This window comes from Orbicella franksi, chromosome 1 (assembly GCF_964199315.1).
Source record: "Orbicella franksi chromosome 1, jaOrbFran1.1, whole genome shotgun sequence".
Lineage (NCBI taxonomy): Eukaryota > Metazoa > Cnidaria > Anthozoa > Scleractinia > Merulinidae > Orbicella > Orbicella franksi.
The window spans coordinates 12,763,689-12,790,629 of record NC_138145.1 but is presented as its reverse complement, the minus strand read 5'-3'; the positions used below and the strand labels follow the sequence as shown (position 1 = coordinate 12,790,629).

Genomic DNA, 26,941 nt, shown 5'->3' with positions numbered 1-26,941 from the left:
CATATTTCTGTCTCGGCTCGAAAGGGTTCTGAACATTTAATAGAGTACGAGATCTCGTCTGGAGCAAGAAGGTAAACTTGTTATCCTGTTTTAATAACATAACGTTTCAGCAAGAAACATGTCCAACGCGTTCATAATATGACTGATTGTATCTGCTCTCGCTTGCATGGAATTTTCAGTGACTAAGAATTAACCGTGACGTCCAAGAATAATCAAGTTTGCTTACACAGGACGCTAAGATGACGTAGAAAAAATTGCACTGTTGTCAATGTGTTTACCAAGACGCCGTTGTCAGTGTAGCGAGGCGTACAAGCCGCACACACAACGCTAGCCTGTGACCACCGTTAGTAGATAGGAATTTCCAACCGCTTTTTTAGCTGTGGATCAAGTTGGAGATTAAGTATCTAATTGCTTCGACGTCCCTTTCCAGGAAAATAGAAAGAAGACATATACTCGAACAGTCTGTAAAGTAGTATGGCGCAAGAAGTTTCCCTAGCAAATCAAGACGCAAAAACCAGTGACACCATCGAAACATTTTTGGAACTAGTACAGACAGGAACAAAGGAGGAGATAGACAATTTCTTGTTGCCTTTAACTAGAACGGCTGAAAACGGGAGGGATTCTCAGAACGAGCCTTCAAAGCAACTTGAAGACGCTCTCGCACAGAGCGATGTCGTTGAAGTTTGGAAACTCATAGCCAAGATCAACGAGACCGATAGCAACAAGACACTTGAAAATATAAATGAGGTCTGCACAATCATCGCTGAGAGGGAGAGCAACAAAGAAAATGGATGTCATGTCAAGTGCAGTTGGGATTGCAAGAAACTGTGCAAAACAATAAAGAACTCATGCTGCTATATGTTATGCTGGATTGTCCAGTGCGATGAAGGTCTAGGCGACCTCGAAGAGGAGGCAGAAATGAGAAGCGAAAAAGAACGGAGATGGATCGAAATTCTTAGCAATCCACTGTACATCAGTCTGGAATGGTTGTGGAGGAATAATCCCAATTCCCAGTACGATAAAGGAATAAGACGTAAAGAAAGCAAGTTTGCAGACATCATTGAAGCTGCCTTGGATGACGCCTATCTTCTGGAGAAAATCGCCTCGTATGAGCACTATTACAGCCGAGATGAATACAAGCGTCGAGCTGAGGAATATGAGACGTTTGCTGCTGATATCGTGGAGCAAGTAGGCACTTCAGATTTAAACCAGCTTCACGAAATCATGGACATCGAAGGAAATGGCTCTTTACTGAACAAAACGCCCGCAAATTTTAATCAGAGTCTTAGTCTCCTCAAGCTGGCTGCTGATAAACAACGGAAAAGGGTTGGTATATGCTTTTATGAAGTTTTATCACTTTTGAGACTGCATATTATCAGGTTAAAAGAATTTTCCTGTGACTGTGAGTAGTGAGTCGACTTCCATATGTTCCTTCTTTACAACTGAACTCACCTAGTTTTTTGCGTTGTTTCCGGTGTTTAAGCCAGACATGAATAATAGCATTTCAGAAAACCCTCGCCTTGGATTGAGTAGAAAAATCATAATTATTCTTATTCGGCTCCATTGTTGCAATCAGTCAACGCTTCTTTTACTCTAATTTTTATTTTCTAGGCCTGTTTGTAATTAACCACTAAAATTCTGTTCGCTTTCAGAATTCGCTTTCGCTATACGCTTGGATGGAGAAATATCGCGTTTCGTCATATTTACCTCATATTCTTATAGACCATTTCACAAATTGCGCAGGATTAATTAGAAATGCAAATATATTGTGAGTTCTAGGAAATGATCTCAGTGAGGAAATACCTCAGCATATGTGCAGAAGACATCAGGCTCCAATTTCACAAATTGTAAAGGATCAGTTGACAATGCACGATGCAAATGTATTGTGAGTTCTTGGAAATGATCTCAGTAAGCTAATACCTCATATGTGCTGAAAGAAATTAGGGGCAATCCAGATGAATAAACTGGCAGTACGAGATTTGTAGAGTAAGGAATAGAAATTAGTGGTTTATGTTATTAACAATCAGTTCTATTTATAATTAATTTAACGCTGTTTGGCAATTGATGATTTCAATTCTTTTCATTTTCAGTTTGTGGCGAGCCCCAATTGCCAATATGTTCTCAACGAGATCGTTTATCGTGGATGGCGAAATTGGCAAGATCGAGGCATAGTCAGGAAGGCCTCGTGGTTCCTTATTCAGTTTCTCCTCGTCGCAGTTACCTGCATCTTTTACATTCCTGTTCGAGTGGTACGGCTACGCAGCTGTAGCAAATTTAAAGATGTCTGCTGCTGGAAGTTTAGGAAGTTATACGAACATCCCTACTCCAAGTTCATCAACCACACTATGTCTTATGTGCTATTCCTAAGCCTGGTGTTCGCCTCATCGTTTCAGGAGGAGATTGGAACAACTAAAACAGGCCTGGCTTGGATTGGTAAGTTTCTCTTCTGAAGGTCAGTGTAGCCACGGTTGGGGGCTGCAAGTCCACTAGATATTTAGCAGAGTAACGACCACTCACTGATGGCCTAGAAATTATGCCATTCAGTTGCCTGAACGTTTTTTTTTTTTTCATTGATCAGTCACCTTGAAGCATAAGGCCCATACTCAAGCAAAGTTGTACATTATTGCATTCAAGGAAACTAGAGGCACTTTAAGTGCACGCATAATAATTCTACTTCACTGAAAATACCTATTTTAGTAAGAATCTCCACGTTTTGCAAATAATCCTAATGTAAAGATACTCAGTACATTTTCTACGTCCTACCCGTTGTCCTGGACTTTTGCTGGTAGACCTAAATGGTCAGACTTTATTAGGCTTATATTTGTTCTCCCATGGTTGCCACACTGTAATAGCATTCTCGCTCAGTTCTTGACACTATGTACTAACAGTCTAGACATTGGTCAGCGTGCTAGTAACATTTTATAAATTAACTGATAACCCGGACTTAGCCGGGCGTTTGCAATAATAACAATTAGATTCGGTACAAAGTGCTTTAACATTCCAGGAACCAATTCTCCCGAAGGGCCAAAATCGTTCTCTGTTTGAATTTTATTCTCAGACTATGCGGTGCTTGCCTTTGTTGTGGGCCTATTCCTGCAGGAAGCCTTGGAGGCCAGCAGACAAGGATTCTTCATTTACTTTTCTAAATGGTGGAATGTCATAGACACCTTGATCGTCTTTTCGTTTCTTCTGGCTTACACAGTGTGACTGAGTGCATGGGGGTATTACGGAGAGTGGAAGCCCAGAAAATCTGCATTTATCGTGGCGGATACCATCTACGCCAGCGCCACGGTGATGGCCTTTTTCCACTTAGCCCACGCTTTCCAAGTCAACTCAGTGTTGGGTCCTTTGCAGCTATCGCTTTACAAAATGCTGAAAGATGTCCTCAAGTTTCTCGCCATCTTTCTACTCCTCTACATTGCATTTGCTACTGGGGTGGTAAAGATATACTCGTACTATGTTGCTTCGCAGATCAAACTAGGAGAATTGAACGACAGTCAGGGCTACAAGGCGTCTCATCCCTATGGCAAGTACGTATAACAAAAGATATTGCATTAATTTTAACAAAATGATAGTGTCGACTGAACAGAATTTAACCACTGAGTGGGTTAAAATTTATTATGGATCGCTCCTTCTAGGCACCTTGACACTTTCATTGGAATGTTTTGGCTGTTACTTGGCCTCGTGGAGGAAGACAAAATCTCAGTTGAAGATCCCGCCTTTACACTCTCGTCCACATTTGGTCGCATTTTCATGATTGCCCACGTGGTGTGCACCGTCATCGTAGCTTTAAACATGCTGATCGCGATGATGAATAACTCATTTGACAGAATCATGGTAAGTTTTCTCTGTGAACCATACATGGTTTCGGATTGTCTCAAGCCAATTATGGCAAATAATAATGCGAATGGATGTTACGGTAAAGGAGGTTAGAGAGAAACACAAAGAAAAGGAATAAAAAAATAGGAAGAACTTGAAGAATTTGCAATTATGATAGATATATAATTCACTGAGTACTTCGTCCAAACTACTCGGGTATGTTACGACCAGCGAGTTCTAGCCGAGTCTAGTAATTCCATCGACGTTTCTTGGTGCAAGTTTTCTCGAACCTTGTACCCTCATGATCACAATACACTTTTCTTGCAACTGAAATCTTTTCTATTCTCAGGAAAACGCTATCATGGAGTGGAAATTCTCAAGAACCCGTATGTGGCTGGAATGGATCGACAAAGGCAACACAGTCCCCGTGCCTTTCAACATTTTGTATTACTGTGTTGCTGGTGTTGTGCTGTTGCTGTATTATATTTGCTGTAATACTTGTCGCTGTAAAGAGGTAGGTCACGAGTCTTTAACAGGAGCATTTTATTGAGTTATGCATGCGCAAGTCATGCGCTATAATATATTTGAAGAGGTTCTGCAGACATTACCAAATTCCATCGTGGTGTCTCGGAAAAATCTCAAACGTCAAATTATAGTATTTGAGCTCTTTTTAAAAAGTCAATTAATATCTTCGTCTTAAATGTCTGGGAGCATTTTGTGCACAAGCGAGAATACTTAGTAAAAATTTTAACTCTGTTTTGACTGAATGCAGCAAAATCGCCATAATAGCCCGGGGGGGGGGGGAATACTCCCTATAATGGCCTATACAGGGAGGCTCCGCCCCAAAGGAGTACCTTTTTCAAACTTCAAGGGTATATAAAAGGGTGCGGATTTCACAAGTTGAGGTAAATAAAAGGGTAGGGAAATCTTGCATTTAGGTATTTCAAAGGGCCTGTAATTAAAATATTTGGATTAGACGCACTTTGTTGTTGTATCCCGGTAATGCTTGATGTTCTCCCGTAATATTGTTCATTAACTTTATTCCAAGGGTTTAGAAAAGGATTCAGTGTTCTTAAGTGGGCATGTCAAAGGAGTATCTTTTTTCAATAAAGGATGTACGAAAGGGTCACCTTTTCTGTATAAATGATATACACAAGGGTTAGGGGTTGGACCTCGGTGTGGAGCATACCCGTAGAAAACTTTGTAGCCTACACCCCTCTACCCCCCAGTGTCTCTTTAATAAACAACTTAAAATCTGTCGCATTATCTCTATCCCTTTCAAAAGATCACCTTCTTTAACATTACTTATAGCTATATTTACTTTTCTTAGAGGCAAAATGACCCAGAGCAAAGCAACTCACAGCATGAGGTCAGTGTAATCAAATGAGGCTGTACACATGTATAGGTTACATATTACAACCACAATTTATATAGTAACAAACCCTCTCAGTCGCTCGCATAATATAACACACTCTTCCCCAGCATGATTATTGCATACTAAATATGCAACCCCTTTCTTTCTTTCTTTCTTTCTTTCTCTTTCTTTCTTTCTTTCTTTCTTTCTTTCTTTTTCTTTCTTTCTTTCTTTCTTTCTTTCTTTCTTTCTTAAAATGTGTTTATTATTAAGTTCGAGATTCTCTAGGACGTCAAATTAGCACAATAATTTGTAGGAAAATTATAATAAATGAATAAGTGGCAACAAATATCCTACCTACGAAAAAGTGTATTACTGATATCAAATTTCCTACAACCAAATATTTGAAAAAATTAGAACAATAAACAAAAGTGGTGCTATAGTGATAATATAACATATTTACTTACATTTATTTAGGGAGAAAATCACCAAGAACAAAACTGGATATCTCGGGTAACGACCATTTATCTTTTCCCGTTAATTTTGCCAGTACCTTTTCTTTTCTCTTGTCATACGTTGGGTGCATGTTGCCATTGAACAATGCAAATCAACTGCTCATTATTGTTATTTTTCATTAATGTTCTAGCATTTTCCCTGCTGCTGCTCCTGCTGTAGAAGCTGCACATGTAGTTGTTCGTGTGGATGCACTTACTGCTCGAGGGAGAAAACGTCCATGAGAAAGGTATGCTTTTCATGTTCGCTTTTATTTCGAAAAAGAACACACTTAGATCTAGAAAATAAGCCTTTTTCTGCCAAGTTCCTAATTATACATTTGCTGCACTAAGAGTTGTCTCTCGATCGAATATTGTGTTAGTCGTGACAGTGCATTGTATCTGGTTTAACCTAGGGAGTTTAGCTGGTTTTATGTTTTCGTTGTGTTCTTCATCAAACCCATATCCTGGCGGCTCCATAAGAAATCGAACTAGTTCGAATCTTGATCTGGAGGCACGGAAGTCGAACGTCTCGCTCCTGCTACAAGATCCAACAAGGCCTTAAATTACACACGTATACTGTTTTCGCTAAATCAAACTTGTTTCTTAAATTAATTATAACAATTACAATTTCCTCAAATGTGACTGGTGCATAAACTGCGGTATTTTTCTCTAATTAATCTGCAAAGTTGTAATCGGACAGTGTAATCGGACAGTTGGCTGAAATCGAAGACATGTAATCGGAGAGTTACGAGCCAATCATTTTAAGTCCTCTCCACTAAATCCACTGACCAATCACAGCATTGATTACAATCACTATAGCAACCAATTCAAGAAACTGACTTTGTAAAATTGTAGAGGTTTAGTCTCTGGTGACTGTTTTGAAAGAAACTCAAGAGCCATTTTGCAAGCTGTTCTCTATATTGTTAATTAATTATATTTAAAAATGACTACTAAAAGCTCTTTTTCGAATGAAACTTTTACTTTTGTGGGAAATTGTAATTGTCATGACTAATTGGTAACAGGAAATCGTGTCGTCCAATTTAGTCGGTAATCATACTCGTGATTAACAAATCGGACTCCCGCTTCGCGGTCGTCCGATTTTGTTAATCACTCATATAATTACAGACGGAATTGGACTCCACTCAGTCCTATCACCATTACGTATATTTCCTGTACATTTCTGCTACAGGAACGGATAGAAGAAATGACAACACTGGTCGTGAAATATATGAAAGACCGTTATTCTGCTAGATGGAAAGAGCTCACCGCAAAAGCAACGGAACATCGAAAGACCAGCAAAAACCCATAAAATTTCACATCGACGAGAACGTACGTTTAAAGATGGCCTCCTTTAAACTGCACTGCATGCATATATGGGTGTCTTTTATTTGCCAGTTTCTGTTATGCAAGTAAAACCTGACCAGAAAAGAAGCTACACTGAAGAGTTGCAAAGGCATCCTTTTATATTATTATTTTTTGTTAATATAAGTATTTTGGTCGGTTTATTGTGGTTTGTTTTGCCGGGTTCCGTTATTCTTAGGCAGATTTGTTTATTGCCATATATTTTTTCCTGAAGAAAAATCAGACCTAAGCCCAAAGTAATGCAAAGTAAGTTTAATAAACCTCTCTACCAAATTTTATGAACGAAACTGTAGTAAATCTAGGAGGAAGTTTGTGTTGTTGACCAGCAACCATGACTTCATAGGAGTATAGGACTTCGCTAATAGAGCCAGAGCGTGCGTGAACTTTTGAACTCAATCCCTGAGGTAGACTTTATAACTAGCTGTTATTATCCCAGTAGGAAGTTTTTAAGTACCACGATCACGATTTAAAAGACCTAGCCTGTGAAGAGTTTAGAACATTTCTATAACCCTTTTGAGCACCGGCAGATTGTGGCCGAGTAGACCAGCATCAGGAACAAACTTTACCTTCAGTCAAAACCAGTTACAAATATATCTATTTTTAGTTTATAGTTTGGCGTTTATGCTGAAACAGAGCGTTAAAATAAACTTCACGGTCGATTTTTAATATAGAGGATTTAGTGTCGTTCACAATTATTAACTAGCCGACTGGTCGCAATGAGTGTAACAGACAATTTTTTTTTCTTTACAAATTAATCCAGTAAAGGTCAATCTTCTCAACGAGAGGTTAATGGCATGGGGTGCCAATAGGTAATATATCAAACACAAGAGCCTGTGTTTCATCACATTTCCTGACACCAAGAAGAGACGCGCATGGGAGTATCTTTTAAAAGGACTTTGAGACGTATGTAAATTAGACACTGTCTTGAGTGTTAAACGAAGAAATAAGATCGTAAACAACCATACTAATTGGGAGTCTTGACGGGATTTTACTGATAGCAGAGATCTGAGATTTAGAATATGTAACAAGTATATACCATGATGGCCAAGCCAATGAAATTGCACCATTCAATGATTCAGTTTTTAATAATTACTGATAACTGAGAAACCAGCTGAAAATCGTACTGATAGCCGAGAAATAGTGGCAAATTTCTCTGATAGGCGACACTGCAGCACCCCAATCCAGACCTCCGATTAAAGATCGGATATACCAACCACGGTCACCGGCTTCCCGAGTAATATATCAAACGCTCGTTACATTTTGACGAAAGATACGCTATAGACTAGTAGTTTCCGTAAACATTCTTCTAGCATACAACCGTTTACCTAGAATTTAGAATATGATTGTTCGGATATACCAACCACGGCCGGTCGCCGGTTTCCTGAGTAATATAGTAAACGCTCGTCACATTTTGACGAAAGATACGTTATAGACTAGTAGTTTCCATAAAGTTTTCTAGCAAACAGCTGTTTACCTAGAATTTATAATATGATTGTTTAAAGTTTTAGAATCGAAATCCTTTTCAAACGATGATACGATAGAAACTACGTAGAAAATGTACAGCCAGAGCCAAACTAGAACGGGAGTCGCCGAGAATTGCATCGAACGTCAAGAGTTGTGCGTTAGTTTCTGTTTAACCTCGGCGAGCTTGGGCTAAGAAAAAAGGAGAGAGAATTGCACGTGAAATTGGGGAAAAAACGTTCAACAGTTTCCCGTTTTTCAAATGAACACACTCACAAGACTCGCCAAGTGTTAACTAGAGAATATGAAGATTGCAGGCTAAGCGAGAGCGCCAGTGTGGACTACGTGCTTCAGTCAAATCTCGTTCCCACTTGGCTCGGGCTTAAGGCTATATAACCTTCATTCATTCTTTCTTCAAGGAAATAAATAATAGCTTGTGTGCGCAGTTGTTGTCACGTTGTTTTAATCCTGTTTTGTTTAAATTGTTGTTTCTCTCCGAGGTTCATATCGAAAAGGACAACTTGCAAGTATAAGATAATTTCACTGCTGTTCTCATTCGCCGTAAGGCTATTTATAAAATCGGATCTGCGTGCTCTTGCAGCAAACACTCAATTGATTATTCATGCCCCCCCCCCCCCCACCCCCTACGTGATTCCCAAAACCTTGTATACGCCCGCTACATGCACATCTCGCTGTTCTCGCACGTCTACTCTACTCGACGTCTAAAGCAAGTTTCCCTACAGTGCAGTATTACAGATCAAGTCTTTGACATCGTAGTGTGCACGGGTTGTCATGGCAAATAATCCGTATTCGTCTCAAGTACTCATAGGACCAGCATTATAAGGAAGATATAGCTACCCTTTAGAGTCCACAAGAAGGCAGCCGCCCGCTTCTGCTTTAACAACTATTAACCACAGGCGTGTGATGAAATATTTAGGGCTTTAGGACGGGATACTCATGATGACCCGGCTAACTTGATGGGAAAAGTAAGTCACGAAAAACTTCACCGGTGTGAAAGCAGATCAGCATCTTATCCCAGAATGAACACTAAAGATATTTTTCATTTTTATTTCTCCACGGACCATTAGAGAATGGAAATTCCTTTGCAGCCGAAATGGATGATTCAGACTCTATTGACATTTTTAAATATAAATTATCTTACATAGTTTGTACCATTATACCCAGGATTCCCCTTAATTTAATCTTTAAAAGTTGGTGAGATGTCGTTAAGGACATTATCAATTTACTAAATATTGATGTGAAGTATAAATGTCTGACTTGATGTACAAATTGCTTTGCTTTTTTCATGCCCGGAAATTTAGTTGAAAGCTCTCGCTTTGCATTGCATATGTCCGACCTTGCATTTCAAACTCAATCTAATTAAACTGAACACCAAAAAGCTATTTGCCTAATCATTATCTTGTCTTGGTAACATGACGTTTTACTTAATTAACTGCTCTTGTTGTCGTTGTTATTTGTGTTTTATTTTTTTTAACCGCTTCCTTAAAAATGTATTTGTCATTTCAAATGTCTTTAAATAACTGCTACTAAAAATTTGACCATTGCAAATTCTCAACCATAGCAGTTTTGCTTAACTTTGTAACGTGCAATTAAAGTATATATTCTTTGATATTTGTGGAAGTAAAAATACACTTCGTAGCAAGCTAGTACAGAGTGTCACAAACTTGACGCTTAATCTAAGTAAATGCTTTGTATTCTTCCAAGGTGAGCTACCGAGATGGTATCGTTACTACTCGTGAGTGCGCCGTTCAATTCCACTGCCAGTCCAATCTTAGGGTTTTGGGGGAACACAACTCTTCTAAGTGTAAACCTTGTTGCTGTGGGAAAGAGAATATGCAGTGAAATTTTAAAGATTGCTTTGAAGTTTAAGCATCTATTCGGGTCATAGTCACGAGTGCCAACACGCCACGAACTAGCATCAGTACAAGAACTCACTGACAAACAGATGTAAAGCTTAACCTGAAATGCAGAGAATTAATTAAACAGAGGAGAGAATGTCGAGCAACTAGTCTAGAAAGGAGACAGCGTGGCCGAGTGGTCAGCACGTAGGACTCGCAATCTAACGGTCCCGGGTTCGACCTCCGCTCTGACAACTAGCTGGATTTGTTTCACGATAGCCCCGAGTTCAAATCCTCGGCCACCCTTGTAAATAGCCAACTGGTTTGCCTCCGGCCAGTTGGGATTCTAAACAATGTTATGTTCAATTTAAATAATTTGTTCCAGTGGTTTGCTCGGCCCCACTAGACAGAGGCGGATCCAGAGGAGGGGTTGAGGGGGTTGCAACCTCCCCTTTGAGCAGCATTTTTTTTTTTTTTTTTGGTTATTTTGTTTGATTCTTCCTAAAAATAATAGAATAAAATTGTTTTTTACAAAGTTGTTTCACTTCCACCATTCGACTGCTTTTCAAGTTTTGAAAAGATAATGTACATTTCGCGACTGCTGTGGAGGATATTACTTGCAAGAAGGTCGTATCAGGGTCGCGTCATCAGACAGGATCAGATACAACAGGCGACATGAACAGGTGAAATTCATTCAAACGTAAACGAGTGGGATTGGGACCAAGCGAATGTTTGAGTATTGTTGAAGTGTGTTCAACGTTGGACGGAAAATGAAGAAAATAACAGATTTTTATACAACGAAATCAGGTAAGTTCGTGGTTCTTTTTCAAAAGAAGTCGTTTAATTTAATTCTATAACACCAATAACTACTTTCAACAGCCAATAGTCTCGACATACCGTGCAATTCATAAACAAAGTGCATTTTCCATCGGGCCGCCATCTTAAAAACTGCCTGGCAAGAAAATCATTTCTTTCGAATATAAACATTTTGCAGGTTCAGCCCAATCAAGGCCTGAAGAATCCGCGAGTAATAATGAAGGTATTAATGAAGGTAAGCAGAAATAAAATTGTCATCAAACGGAGACAGATACAATAAAATTTATCATGATATCTTCACTAAGTGAACTGTCATGATAAACACAGAAAGAAGCTGTTCTGCTCCTCCTAGCAAGCTACCAAAACTCAGCAACTCAGACGATCAAGCTGGAGTGTCCGGGATTACTTTTCCAAACATCCATCGTCTTCTGCTCATTGCGTGCATCCTACCAATCAGTAGTGCGGAAGCTGAGCGGTCCTTTTCGCTCATGAAACGGATCAAAACCTGCACCAGATCAACGATGTCTGAAGAGCGCTTTTCAGATCTTGCTGTTATTGCTATGCATTACCCTGAGAGATTCGAGGTAGACGAGATATGCGAGGCCTTTGTAAAAGCTCATCCTAGAAGACTATTTGAGGCTACGTTGTTTGATTAATGAAGTATGTAGGGAAACGGCAAATAACTATTGATGATACTGCTGTCCCTTTCAATCATGCATTATTATTTTTGGGTTCCTGGCTGAGAAATAAGATAAATTCCAGATTTTATATCATGCCTTCACAACTCTTTTGAAGTCTCGAGAATGCTGCAAAAGGCGTTTTAGAGGGAAAAATCGGAAACATTATTTTTTGGGGGGAGGGGCATGGCTTCGGACCCCTTAAGAGCTCGTGCCAGAGGCACGGGGCCGTAACTCGCCTTCCACACCATTGGCGTTAAAGGTTACTACAATAGTGTACAACCCCCCCCCCCCCCTTTCAGAAATTCCTGGATCCGCCCCTGCTAGACTTTATGCTATAAACACTGCCTAGGGTAAAGAAAGGTTATTATAAAGATTATTACAGTACAAAATGATTTCGCAAACAAAGAGCTCATAGCTACATTACCCATCATTCACAAGTGGTCTTCTCTCGTCACCTCCGTCAGTCTGAAATGAGATGTAGCAAATGTCATGATTCAATCTGCCCAAGGAGCTACATTGTATGGATGAACGATGCACATTCTTCGAGGAAAGGTTTACTTTCTTTACCGCGTCATTGTCAAAATTCAACAGGACGGTCGTATGTAGAAAGACCGAACTATTTATCACTTATACGTTGATAAAGGAAATTTAACCACCGTAGCCAACCTCGTTCCCAGGTTTCTATATATTCGCTACGGCGCAACCTCGTTCCCAGGGTCTTTTGTCTCGTATCCCATCAAGATGAGATTGTTTAGAGACCCTGGGAACGAAGTTGCGCCGTAGCGATCATAATTATGGAAACCGGCCTTTCGCGAAGCTGTAGTTTCGAGCGATAGCCTTTCGTCAGAGCTAAGAAGGCGATTGTCGGTTGTATTAATAGAGGGAAATGGTTATGAAAGCTGGCAAAGTTCTTTGTTGTATGTTATTGTTGGCTATTTTGGGGGTTGACCCTACACAAAAACTGGAAAACTACAAAAGGTGGTTGTGTGCATTTATGCAACTAACCAACAGAAGCATTGCGATTATATAATTCATGCATAGTCAATGAGCATAAAACAAAAGATGTGCAGGGTCAAGGACAGACCTTCCAACATAAATCTTAGCTTGTTTGTTTTCTCCATTGATGTTTTGCAGACTTCTTAACTATTCCCTCTATTAACTATGGTTGTACGTGTTTATCAGTATACCATGGTCGAGCACGGAATAACGGTACCGGAGGACGCATAACAACAGAAAATGCACAAATGAATTAGATAAATGATCAACGTTCTCATTCATTTTTGTGTTAGCTAATGCTTCCTCCAATAACGTAAAACCTCATAAGTAAGTTCTTTGGCCAAAGGTTTAATAAAGGTACAGTATCTACCTCGTTAATAAGACACATTTCGATGCGGCCTTTCGTTTTTCTGCAAGTAAACAACATCAATCCAAGTGCCACAAGTATGAACAGGGCGCCCAATGCTATCATGAGATACTCCACCACTTTTGTCAATGTGATGGGAAGGTACACTTGGTGACGGAATTCTGCAGCTTTGTCTTTGCTGATCAAAGCACTCTGTAAAAAGTGAAAAAATAAAAATCGAAATGTTCAAATTGTAAATATGCGGACCACAGCATTACCTTGAATTACCCGAGAGTTTCATGGATATGCAAGACATTTACAAATGAGAACCGCATGTCAAGCTCCCCAAAAAAGAAAGCATCATAGAACGATCAAAAACTACGAGGCCAGGAACTATCAGATAACAATTACTGAATAGACCGCTTTGAACTACAATCCCGGACAATAGTAATTAGGACAGTTGAGCTGGATCACGTATCCCCCATCCCCCCAAATCAATGTTGGAAAACGTCGCTTTTTTTTAACAAAAAGGGAAAAATCACCTGATTATAAACATTGTAAGTGGGGGGAGGGAATAACTTGCTTCGTGTCCCAACTTTTTTGTCTGAGATTGTAGCTTGCCACTGAGGTTCATGCGGGGAGTCTGTTCAAATGCACATGAATTAAAAACGTAAAGTAACTAAAAATATACAGTTTTCCTATACCTCCTTCAATTTTTCCCAGTCTATTTCCATCCTTCCCCTCCCCCAACCTTTCATCGAACACGTGTACTTGTCAAATTTGAAGTTTTTCTATTCTCAGAAACCAAACAATCTACCGAGGTTCTCATGATCAACATAACGGCGCAAACTCTTACTGGGAGAGATGTAACAGACTAAAGTTACTTTACCTCGTTAGCAAACATAACGGGTAGGAAGACTGGCTTAAATTTCCCATTGGTTTGACTGCGAATAGAGCAAAATAACAAATAAATTGGCGCACAAGACTTCGGCATACTTAACAAAGCGAAAAAATTTAAAGGGCACTCTAAATTTTACTTACGATAAAATATCCACTGGCTCCAAATGAACGTTGATCTGAATTCTTTTAGCAGCACGCATAACAATGCCAGTTATCTATTCAAAGTAGAAAAAACAAAGAAAATCAAGTTTAGTTGCACACGGTTTGTGTGTAGAGCAGGTGAACAATGTGCCGCCGCTTGCATCAGAGCTTACATGTACAGAAGTAGCGCACAAACTTCAAACTAGAAGTTCTCTTGGCAATAGAAACCCTGGCAGGACGGTTTCATTTGTAGATTGAGCTAGATAGAACCAACTGCATTATACCGTGGGTACGAAAGTTCGCCTCAAAATTAAGTACATAAATCGTTTCTTTCTCGCAGGGAGTACGTCTCATCAAAGTAGAGGTCGAGCAAAAAACAAATTTATGGACGGATTCCTATTTCGTGGCGGCCATAGTGAATTTTAAATGCGCGGTCATCGGGTGCGAGCTCTGGAGCCGAAACGTTACGCAGTTAACAACAAACGTAAAGACACGCAATGAGCTAGCCAGTGTGAACTCAAAACAAATGTATGTTACCGAAGCCAAGCGGGAGAAAACGAGTGTGACCCAATCACGATTAGTTCAGGGTTAGGAGGCCCGAGTTTTGAAACCAATCAGAGGGAAGTAAAGCAAAACCAGAGCGATTCAGGATTACTTTTGACATCAAATTGAAAAGAACTCTTAATAACAACTAGTCAAATGAAATCCTTCCTTCTTTGGTTTATCCCTTTACTTACTGGCTCAATGTCGACGTAAGTTTCGTGCGCACTTTTCGTCGGGTGGAGTCCGTGGACTGCTTTCACCAGAGACTTGTTGCCTTGATAGAAGTGAGGAGGCGACATAACAACAGGAGGGTCTAGGAAATGTCCAAAATAATTGATTATCCAATGTATAACAATAAGAGTCCGTCGAAAGGCGGGGGGGGGGGGGGGGTTAAACATCAAGTAGCAGCTTGAAGGAGCTACGTCACGGTTTCGTATCTTGAGAAGTTACGCCTAAATTTTTTCAAGTTCGTCGTTTGTAGTCCGTATCAATCTTCTCCATCCTTAACCATCCTTGTTCCTCCTCCGCCCCCAAAATTTCGATAATCAGCTCCTCATATTCACATTGAGCTTTCAAATAACAAAGTAATTCTCTCTTCTTCTTTCTTCTCTTCTACTACGAGCGGCAGTTTTGAACCTTTTGACATAATAGTGTTTTCAAAGACTTTTGATGTTCATATTATGAGAATTCCATATCGTTTTAACTGAAAGACAACATAGTTACCTCTTGGGAGACGTTGCTTTCAAAATTAAGACCCCTCCACACTCCCCTTAAATAAGCCTATCCAAGAAGGTCTTTCCAACAAAAGGTAAGTCCAGGATTTGTAAGGCTCAATATAACAAGAACTTACGGTACTCTGAAGTCGAATCTGAAAGGTCAACTTCACTTACTTAATGGCTGGCAACGACTGATATTTAGCAAACCAGTAGGTAGGCACTTAGGTACACAGAAGCCTTTGTTAGGAGGATACAGGTCACCGCTTAGGTAAAGTTCATCTGGACCCGTGAAGCGGTACAGTTTAATGTCCCTAAAAGTGACTTCTGACTCGTACACAAAATAGAAAGATCTGTAGGATGAAATGAAAATACCTCATGTTACGTAAAGAGCCATTTCTCTCCGATGATGAGCTGAAGGTACATACTTAGGGACACGTCTGTTGCAGCGACAGTTTTCCTCGAGTGACATGCCAGCTTTTGCAAAAAGTTTTGTTGCGGGGACGACAAGTTCTGTTGTTGTCCCCGCAACATGCTGCATGAAACTGAAACGGCTTGAATTCGTGAGTCAGGAAGCAAGGACAAAATGACTTCAACTGAATTTTAAATGTCGCAATCGTGTGCACTGCTATTGCAAACTGTTCCGCTACAACATAGCCATTAAGCGATCCGCTTTGGGTGCACCAGCTTGCGTGCTGTCCCTGCAACATGCGTCCTATAGGTACACACGAGGGGGCTTATTGTCAGTCTCCGCTTCAAGGCCCCGCAACATGTTCCCTGTGCCGGCCTTAGAGTTCGAAACATCGACTGATTGCGTCACCTTCCCGCTGATGCAGTACAACTGAAAAGGCTTATCACTACCACTTTTTTCGTTTTGTATCAATTTTGTTTTCATTTTTTTTTTCCCCTTCAAAATCACCAAAACTTGTGTGATAGACTTAGCAGCCTCAAACTCAATTCGAAACATACACTGTAACAAATACACACTACTGAATCACATCCAGATATCTGGGTTCAGGGGCTGGCAAGGGTTATTAAGTATGTCATGGTCTTGGACAAGATACTTTACTCTCACAGTGCTTTTTATGCACCCAGAAAGAGACAAAGCACTAGTAAATTGGCAACTTAGAACAATAGTTGTATAAAATTGGTTGGGGTAATTAACTTGCGATGGACTGGCATCCAATACAATTGCTGGCTTCATGGCATAGAAACTAAAGTAAGTGTTGACACCAATGACCTACAGAGCTTATAGGATCACCCACATGTACACTGCAAAAGTTAGAGGTTGTGCTCAAGATATTTTTTACCTGCAAACTTCGGGGGAGAAAGCATAAAGCGTATCTTTTTTAGTAACACCTGGTGAGAACTGAGTACCATCTGCAAATATAGAACAAAATTAGTAAAAACATCTCTACTGCACCTTTTTCATTTAGCATTCCTTCAAGTTAATAGAAAACAATCCAAACTAATGCCTATTGCTCATACCATAAATTGGTTAATTATGAATGTGCAAAATACATGTACCTGTTCCATTAATCATGTTTGTATAGTTGTCACCCCACCATGTTAAATGACTGAAATTGAAGAGGGAAAATGGGTTGGTCTTTAGGAACAACAAACAAATGGCAAATATTATGTAAGTTACCATGCAGCGTCAAGTTGCAGCTAGATATAGTGATGTACAGTTTTTATGAAACAAGAGGATGAGCAAGGAAAAACATGAAGGAAATCAAGGATTTTAAAATTTTAAAAAGAAGGAAAATAAAGATTATTGTTGTTATTGGATTACAATTTCTTTAATAATGACGATATTTTTGAGATTGATTCACTAGTATGGTGAATACCACCTCCTTAAAGCATGTACATGGCTGCATGGTTTCATAATAAATTATGCAACTCCAGGATTCATGTACAGTGTATTTTTATCCATACCCACCGACGCCAAGGATGGCCAACAGAAATTCCAAGGGGGAGGAGGAGGTTTCAACCAGCCATTAAAAAAGGACAGTATGGAAAACTGAAAATTCCAGAGCAGTGATGAGAAGGTCTGAGAACGGCTGTAGATACACGTAGTTTGTGCATGGAACAATGCAAACCATTACTTAGTACTAAAATAGTTGACACTGACTACAAGTGGAAACATAAGGTGTTAAAATACCAAAAGACCAAACTGCTTTGTAGAGTGAATACTTACGACTCTTCTCTCCACATGGTATATTGTTCAAGCTTGCTAATGTCAGTTCTTCCAGTATTGATAGCACTGATGCCATAATATGTGTTATTGTACTAAGACAATACAAATAACTAAATCAGAGCAGGAACATATTTCTTTCACATAAAATTGTTTACACTCATTTTCCTCTTCCTAAGGTACCGGTACATGTGTTTGTAAGAGTGATCAATATTAATTTCTCATTAATATTTATAATAACAAAAAACAATCAAAACTACAATTCACATGTTTCGATATCGTAAAACAAAATATCCTAACTCTCAAGTGTAGTGATGGATGTATAAGAACTAAGAGCTTATTATAACATGTATGTCAGCAAAGATAACATCCTACAGTACTGCTCAAAAGTAAATTATACATACCAACTCTCATCTTGTCTGGGAAGACGAGAGTGTCGTCTCGCAAGAATAAGTGAAGCTTATAAATTGTAGCTTAATTGGAGCTTGGGCAAAAGATATAACTCTTATTATTCTAACTTTTTCCAACAGTTTTTTGCGCAAACACAATGCACGTTTTACTCAGAGCAGGGTAACTGTGAAGAACAGCTCTGGAAAAATGACTTGGCCGTCTGTTGGTCAACTGACTTAGCTGTTTGTTGGCGATTTGGTGGCGGTTTGTCGGTCAACTGTCAGCTGATGGTTGTCCAACAGACAGCCCACAATTTGATGTGTAAAGTTCTACATAACATTTTCTTACATTAAAAGTAATAATTAATTTAGCTTCTATACACTCACCTGTAATTGGATGAATGATGTCATTCCTTCTTGCCCCGGACAATTCAGATATTTACTTGCTTTAATTAAAAACTCCAGAAATGCGTCTGTATATCCCCAGAGAATATCAAAAACTGACTTCCTTTGGAACAGCTTGACTTTCAACGCAAAGGCTTCAACTTCTAATCCAAGAAAACAAACTTTATGTTCCTTTTTATAGTTTGTATTTCTTAGCCACAAAGCCACAGTCTGTGAAATGATAAATAAAGGTAAGGGTTAGTATAAGGGACTTTGACCCACTGAGCCCCGACAAAGCAGGCCAAAATTAATAGCGAAAGGTGTTGAAATTGCAAAAATATGTAGGTGAGTAAACCAGCCATTGAAATGCCTTCTCAAACTCGAGAGCAAGATCCAAAATTTTTGCTCTCTCTACTGATACACCTTTCATAATCCAAATCTATGTCTTTTCACTTTTGAGTTGTGTTCTCTTGTTTTCATGTTTATACAGTCTAGTTTAAAATGAACAAAAATCTGAAGGTTCCAGAAAAAGGATCAGTGAGCAGTCTGTCACTTGAGGACTGTATCATAAAAAAACTGCCCAGCGTAACTGGCCATACAAAGGTAGCTCATGGAATATAAGAATTATTACATATATTGCAGAATTAACCATCAGCCTTTTTGAATTGAACTACCAGGATGCTGCCATTGTGGATTACATAATAGCAACTGACAGCTGGGCAATCATTCCACGATGGAAGGCAAAATTACACTCCTGGTCAGTCCTGTTCAATAGTTATCAGGACAAAACTAGAATATGATAATTTTACTTCCAGCAATTTAATGGTCAGTGCAATCTTTAGTCATGATTTCTGTCTAGCTGTACAGCTGTAAGTCTTGATTTTTGTCTTACCAGTAGTGGAATGTTAACAGTAACGAATGTGTCATTCTTGTCATCACAGCCTGCACAAGATGTCTCAGGATCAAAAACATACGTTCTGTTTGGCATGAATGTTACAATACTATTACTGCTGCTCCAGTTAAGCACCTCATTTGATCTTATTTCTCTGCAAAACAAACACATGATTACTTTAAACCTTCATTTCTTAACAAGATCAAGATCTTATTTTTCTTCCTAAATATACCGTTGACTGTCAGTCAGACAGTGGGATTCAAAACATTATCACAATGCACAGAAAAAAACAAATTTTAAAAAGATGTACTGGTATCGCATACACTGCATGCAAGGCAACTAGAAAAGGAAATGTGCAGTCAACTCATCTTTGTTCAAAGTGACAGTTAAAAGTGTTGCAGCTACATGGGTTGACCAAAGTTCATAGCATGGACACGTACCTGTATGAATATGGCCCCATCTGTTTCACAGTGGGAACTGCCGTCCCTGCAAATACATCTTCTGGGTTTACCAAGTGGAAGACAAAGTATTGCATGTATACAGGAATGGTGGTATTCACCCATTCATTGTAAACCAAGCCACCAGGTTTTAAAGCAACTTTCTGAAAAACAAAACCAAGCACATGAAAAATAACATTTATTGCACAATATAATTTTATTTCTAAATATTAAAGAATCAAAAATAAAAAGCAGCGACATTAAAAAATGACATTTTGATGGCTCCATGCCATCATTTTCAAATTCAAATAAAATACATTATGTGAGTTCATTATATAGTGAATGTAGGTGTGAAGGTCTCAGTGCATACATGTATGATTAAGAGATAAAAATAATCGATGAATAAAAATACCAATCGTGGTGCATTTGAACTGTCAAATAGAAAGTTTTGCTTTAATGGAGCCAGATTGAGTGTTAAGTGTTGTATGTTCTTCACCAAAAACAGAAAAAACAAAAAACCAACACTTAACACTCAACCTGACTTCATTAAAGCAAAACTTTTTATTTAACAGTTCAAGCACACCACTCTTGGTATTTTTATTCATTGATTATTTTTATCTCTTAATCATATGCACTGAGACCTTCACACGTACATTCACTATATAATGAACTCACATCATGTATTTTATTTGAATTTGAGAATGATGGCATGGAGCCGTCAAAATGTCACTCTTTAATATCGCTGCTTTTTATTCTTAATTGTTTATCAAAAACCTTAGTCATTAAATATTAAAGGCCATGCTTTTCTCAGGTTGTCAAGTGTATCACCCTGCTGGTAAAGCAATGTAACTTTTTAACAGGTAACAGTGAAATGAAACTGAAACACTGACTGGAATGATGCTTAAAGTATAAGGTGGCTGGTAACAGTTTCCAGCACTTATTCAACAGCTTAACATTTGTGTACTTTAACATATCAATAGAACTCAAAAACAAGCTTGGTGACCCCCAGTTTTTAGTAGCAAATAGGGATAAGCATACAGTGTACATCTAATAACAGATGCAACTTTCTGCAAAGAAAGCACTTACTCAACAGCTACATTTGTATGTACTTTGACCTTCCAATACTACCACTGTTTATCACGTGATGACACAATATTCACATAAATGCCCAGCCATATTGGTGAACCAACAATTGTAATCTTTGTAACATAAGAGGCTACAACAATAACCTGTTAAAAACACTCCTCATTTTATCTTTCAGAGCCTTAAACTCTATAACAAACTCTGTGGTCCCCAGTTTTTATTAGCAAATTGTGATAAGCACCTAGTGTACATGTAATAACAGATGCAACTCTCTGCAAAGTTAAAAAAAAATTCTACAGAGGGAGTTCAAGGCCACCTTAATTTGTTTAAAATTTAAACCAATATTACCAATATTGTAGGATCATAATGACAAAGAGTGGTAGTATTTATCCACCAAAGTATATACATGTAAGTGATAGAAAGAGCTGGAACTGTTTTGCACCGTAGTCAGCTAACTCCAAGGGCTTAAGGACAGTGTAAAATATAATTTAATGTTCATGTAAATACAAAATACAGTCATGAATTATAATTATTCTTTCATTTGCTGCAGGATTCCAGTTATAAAGTTCCATACACATCCTTACAAAGTTTACTAGCAAGTATAGATAGAGAGGTATTTGTTTTGCATCATTCTGATCAGGGGAGTGGGTGACACAGGATTTTTAAACCAATCCCAGAAAGTAGTAAAGCAAACCTATTTTGGACAGATCTAAATACTAGATGAGATTAGGAGTCTTCAGGATACATGCCCAATCTCCTGGACTCCCATATGGGTCTTCAGATCTCTCAGATACAAAGGAAAGCATTTTAAGTACATTTTAAACACATTTTGGTTGAGTTTTGGTGTTCAGGGGGAAAGGTTTGGACATCTGAAGCATTTTTGTGGATGGATCGGCAGAACTCTACTTTGAACAACTTTTTTTTCAGGTTTGGGAAGATAAGATTGGCAATCTTCCGGAGATAAAATTTTTTAGCTTCTCTGCACTGCCTGAAGAGTCTAGTCTCACATGCATGCAAACTGCCTCAGAGGTCAGTTCCCAAGTTTCTTTCCACAACAGCACCAGTACTCTTTAACTGATGACCACATTTGTACATTTATCTTCATGTACTTATATAGCTTTAAATTTGCAGATATAACGTTTAAACAGATGTCTGGCAACCATTAGGGAAACTTGATATTTCCTATTTTATAGTCCAGTGGGGTTTCGTAACATGGATTTGTCAGAGCCCAAAGTTCGGATTTTGGTTTCGTTGCGTAATATAAATTAACAAGTCACAGATTTTCACTAGAATGTTCTTTAAAGTGGGAAAAACCAAATTAAAAGCACTAAGCTTATTCTCAGTCACAAATTTTTTTCTTCCCTAAAAAAATAATTTTCATAGTCTTCATACAAGTCTAGTTTAATTTAATCTTACGTGTACACGTCAACTTGAGCTCAACTGTGCTTGAAATTAAAGCTTAAATACTAATGCTACCCCACTAAAATACTAGAGTTTAAAGTTCCTTTTTCCAAAAGGAAAAAAAAAAATTCACCGTGAAAAAATATCGTTCGTCCAATCAGCAACGCAAACGACGAAATTTCACTAATGATGAATGAAAGTACTGAAGAGAGAGTCATCCGAGAGCCGTTGCACAAAACCCGTTGTTGAGTGCGCGCAATTGTGCACTCTGACAACGAGTCGACAAACTCTTCGAAGGCAGAAATGGCGATTTTAAAACCATTTATCTTCAAACCCAATCTAACCCAAATCTTGCGTGCGATCTTTTATAAAGTCAGATAAAACTTGCCTGGTCCACTTTCTCCTTGATAATTTTAGAGAAGACATCGCCAACGCGTAACACCAAGCCAGTCGCCAGAAGACAGACTCCAGAGAGAGCAAAAGCAATGATTACAGCTTTTCTACTGCAACAACCACAACATTCACGATTCGACGTCATGAGTGAAATATGCAGGAGACCTTCGAATGCAAAAGCAACTCTGGAAGGTGCAGAAAGGCTATAACCTTTTGTCGAGATATACTACGTGCGACGATGTGCAACTCAATACGGAGGTGTGAAGGTCTCGTGACCAGATTATTTTCAGCCATTCTCAATCTCGTTCCGAAAATGCGCGGGCTCTGGGGACGAGATTGATCCGTTCTCGCCCCAGGAGCCGCCGGTCCCTCTATATTTCCTCCCTGAAAACATCCACTTGTCGATCTCTAACTGTTTGACTAAAGCACCTGCAGACCCCATCAGGGTCTATCGGAGCTCTTCTTGGCTCTTCTTCGTAGACCATACTAGAGAGAACGGCGGAAATCGAGTCAAAGTAAAATGAGAAATTGAACCAGAAACTGCAAGGGACCGCATACGATAACCACTGCCAACGTAGGATCTACAAGAGATCTGGTCAGCCAAAAAAATGTATGAAGACAAACAATAGACTGCAAGGCTGATACTACGTGAAAAACGTTTCGAGACACCAACATGACAAGAACCGATAAAGTAGGATCGCAACAGTGGACAGCTGTTTCGCCCTTCTTGGGGCTCGTCAGCATTGTGTAGCCAAGATATGTTGGGCTGGCGTTACATATCTTCGCTACACAGTGCTGACGAGCCCCAAGAAGGGCGAAACAGCTGTCCACTGTTGCGATCCTACTTTATCGGTACTTATCATGTTGGTGTCTCGAAACGTTTTTCACGTAGTATCAGCCTTGCAGTCTATTGTTTGTCTTTAAAGTAAAATGCCTACTAGAACCTGAGAACAGTAGTATCCACATGTTCGCGAGTGTGTCATGTCCAATACGCGAATTACGCCGAGGCCTAAAGGGGTCACTAAAGGACGCAAACACGTACGACGCGTAGCAGAGTATTTTTGACCAATATTGAGGTATTTGGAAATGTGGTAAAGAGTATACATCATCTCATTCAAAATCAAGCTAACGGAAAAAAACAAGAAATGAAATCCTTACAAAAATATACAAATAGATCAGACGTCCAAACCACGGCCATGTATGTATGGCTACGATTCTTTTATTTATTTATTATTTTTTTTGTGTGTGTGTGATGAAATAATTTTACGTCTTTATATACAACACATTAAAAAAAATAATTAATTGGTAAACCTTGGAATGTTCAACGTTCAGCCTAGTCTCCAGCCTGCGTAATCTCCTTCTGACTAGGCAACTGTGTAATGTCGAAAACAATAAAGAAAGTCGTCACTGAGGGAACATGTTAGGGACGGGTCATAAAGTACAGAGGGATGGGCTATGAAAAAATATCTTTTAAGGACTGTTTTTCAGTGGCCCACCTCCGAGATATTGAAAAACATTGGTGCGGCCTATCCCTGGAGTGGAACAGAAAAACTTATATACAGTGGCTGACCTCCACAAGCAAAATCAGTAATGTGGATAGGTACATAGAGTCAGAATATCCAAAAAGTCTCCTAGATCGAAATGTTGTAATTGAACACGTCGTCCCACTCTTACACACTTTGAACAGAATTCATCTTATATGCCATCATTCGCTTCTTCAGTTCTTCTTCTTGTTCTTCTTGTTCTTCTTGTTCTTGTTCTTGTTCTTCTTCTTCTTCTTCTTCTTCTTCTTCTTCTTCACCATCATCATCATCATCATCATCTTCACTGGGACTTCCACTTTCTTGGAGAACCACATCGTAGTCTTTGCTGCCGCCATCATACTCTTTGTCATCACAGCCATGGTTGTCATCATCATCAGTATCATCTAAATGAAGACTATCATAGTCATCGTCGTCGTCGTCCCCTTTCTCCTCCTCCTTGTCGCCATCATGAAAATCAACATTTTCTTCCACATTAACCTTTCTCGCAGGGTCCCCACGTGCACTGGTTGCTTTTTCGAGCTGGGCTTTAGCTAAACAAGCTGAAATTAATACTAGCTTCTCGTTTTCTTCAACTTCTTATTCCCAATTGGTGCTTTTCCAGAAAGAGATTTAAAGGTGATACTTTCAGCTTTTTCAGTATCCAGCGACGTACATCTCCTCCCATTTGAAATCAGCGTACTTCATGTGGGAGTCAGTTTCTCTCTGACGTTTTCTTTCATCTTTTCGTTTTGATTTCTTCACTTGATGATGAATGATGATGACGGTAATGCTTCTGATGTTGATGGCTGTGGTGAAGATGAAGATGACTACCATTATGGTGACAAAGATGATTAGAAGAAGATGAAAGATAAATATGTGAATAAAGTTTAGGCTGATGAACATTTAAAACGCTGAACCCACATTGTAAAGCTCTGTTCTATATTTTAAACCCTGAAAAGCTTACTGTGACTCCTCTTCAGGTTTATAGATCGATTATACATAATTGGAAACAAAACATGTCATATGTAAATTCCTGTTAAAAAGAGATGCATTAAAGAGATTTCACTAACTAACGTTCGTTGTCGTTTAATACAATTGTGAGATGCGAATAATTTAACAAAAACCCACCCGTAATCCAGTGCCATATTTTTCCTAACTCACCCTTTCTGAAATGTTGAAAAATAGTGACCTAGCCCAATTTCCAATTTTTTCACAACTCACCTTCCCTCCCCCCCTCCCCCGTACTTTATGACCGGTGTGGCCCTTTATCTCAAACAGTAAGAGAATTAAAATTAATAGCTTTCAGTTCGCGAGGCTATAAAAAGACGCCCTTGCGTGTTGGCACAACTTCAAGGTGGACCTTATCATGACATTGAGTTAGTGTCACAGGAACATAAAACGAGCTTTAAAACATATGCAACAAATATAATCCTGTAAAGCGCTGTAAAATAATCAGGAAAAGAGAGCTTGAGACGGTGTTTCATAACATAATACCAACTTGTGACGTTTTGTCGACATTTTGTGAGATACTGAGCAGTTGCAAAGGAACAAAGTTTCCGATTGACTTCAATTAACCGGCTCATCATATGAACTAACAATTCTCTCGTTCATTTTGACCTGACGTGAAAGTTTATTTGTTCGGACAGCGCCTAGACTCATTAACTGCATGGATAATGTCCCCGTTTGGCGCTAAAGCTGCAATTTTCGAAAATGGAGGATACTGGTAACATCGAAGTGCCTGAATCTTAGAGGACCTTTTCCAACTCCTGCTACTGCAAGTGCATGAAAATTACGGACTAAGTGATTCAAAATGGGTGCATTTTTATTTAGAGGGCTTTTAGCCATTTAGAAATGTTTGTGATATTCTTGAGAATTTTTGAGAATTTCGCGAAAGAAAAATAAACGCACTGCTCGCATGCTCGTAAATGCTCGTAAATGCTCGCAAAGGCCATTCGATACCTCTTCTAAAGGAGTGTTTCCGCGTGATAGCTAGGAAGAACTGATGGCAACGACCAGTCGAAAGAGAGCCGGTGAAAGACCGAAAGCGCAGTCGCCAACATCGAGGAGGGCATCGTTGGACTCGGGTCACACATCTGTGCGAACCGCGCTCTGAGATAGTAGATACTGATGTGTGTTTTTCTTCGCACAGAAAAGTTAGCTAGCACTCCAGTTTATCCCAGTCTTATTCCCTGCATCAACCTGGCTTCCAGGGTCTCTCTTCTTCCGCTTCAGATAGAAGGGAGATCCTGGGATCGAGGCTATATGGTTGCTTCTAAGTTACAGGGTGTACTGCACATCGCAGTAAAAGGGTAGCGTTTTGATCCATTTGAGCGTTATTCATACCTGACTGTAAGCGTTCTGTTTGGTGGTTGTCAGTCTCAAGTAATACCTCTGCAACGAACGGACTGTTTGAGTTGAAGGCTAACCGGCTGAGATCGTGTTGTTCCAAAGCAGGCTCACGCTGATCCAGGATTTAAATTCAATTGAAGTCTAAATTTCCCTTGCGCAACGCATTTTTCGAGTCAAAGTCAAACTGACGAACGAAAAAATCTAGGACGCTTATGGGCAGGGTCAAGTTAACTTTGTGATCTTTTATTTCCTATTTAGTCGTTTCTCAGAAGGCATTACTGAGTTAATTAATTGTGCATTAGAGTGATAAAGATGCTAAATTGATGAATGATGAATGATTAGTAAATGTCGTTAACGAACGGTTGTGTTTTTTCACTAAATATTGGAAATACGTACCGGTAGCCTGTGAAAT

The 26,941-nt window shown here is 39.2% G+C and overlaps 1 protein-coding gene and 1 pseudogene across 3 annotated transcripts; one reads left to right on the top strand and one right to left on the bottom strand.

The window, feature by feature from the left end:
- LOC145491224 (short transient receptor potential channel 4-like) lies at window positions 1-7,126 on the top strand (annotated as a pseudogene). Its single transcript, XR_014049791.1, has 10 exons — window positions 1-71; window positions 431-1,326; window positions 2,091-2,433; window positions 3,059-3,530; window positions 3,639-3,837; window positions 4,169-4,333; window positions 5,150-5,188; window positions 5,651-5,686; window positions 5,820-5,915; window positions 6,857-7,126. The product of XR_014049791.1 is annotated as a short transient receptor potential channel 4-like (transcript).
- LOC145491304 (lysosome membrane protein 2-like) lies at window positions 3,442-23,641 on the bottom strand. 2 transcript variants are annotated; one of them, XM_081470476.1, is made up of 14 exons: window positions 22,649-23,641; window positions 19,784-19,940; window positions 19,344-19,497; window positions 18,455-18,682; window positions 17,682-17,773; window positions 17,012-17,061; window positions 16,795-16,864; window positions 15,662-15,837; window positions 14,966-15,084; window positions 14,229-14,302; window positions 14,077-14,131; window positions 13,212-13,400; window positions 12,270-12,310; window positions 3,442-3,521 (listed from the first exon to the last, which is right to left on the bottom strand). In XM_081470476.1, exons 1-14 carry the CDS (start codon window positions 22,800-22,802, stop codon window positions 3,473-3,475), a joined length of 1,608 nt encoding a protein of 535 aa, XP_081326602.1. In that variant the 5' UTR covers window positions 22,803-23,641; the 3' UTR covers window positions 3,442-3,472. The 2 variants fall into 2 exon arrangements, with proteins under 2 accessions (XP_081326602.1, XP_081326608.1); XM_081470482.1 differs by lacking the exon at window positions 3,442-3,521 and adding an exon at window positions 7,190-10,328 and having other exon boundaries at window positions 22,649-23,640.
- Window positions 23,642-26,941: the final 3,300 nt, after the last annotated feature.

Bases quoted from the DNA above. Each gene is read 5' to 3' on its own strand.
- LOC145491304 (XM_081470476.1), bottom strand. From the start codon at position 22,802: ATGACGTCGAATCGTGAATGTTGTGGTTGTTGCAGTAGAAAAGCTGTA. The intron at 18,683-19,343 runs GTAAGACAAAAA...ATCATTTCACAG, and splicing joins CTGTTAACATTCCACTACTG to ACTGTGGCTTTGTGGCTAAG. The intron at 15,838-16,794 runs GTAAAAAATATC...TTCATCCTACAG, and splicing joins TTCTCCCCCGAAGTTTGCAG to ATCTTTCTATTTTGTGTACG.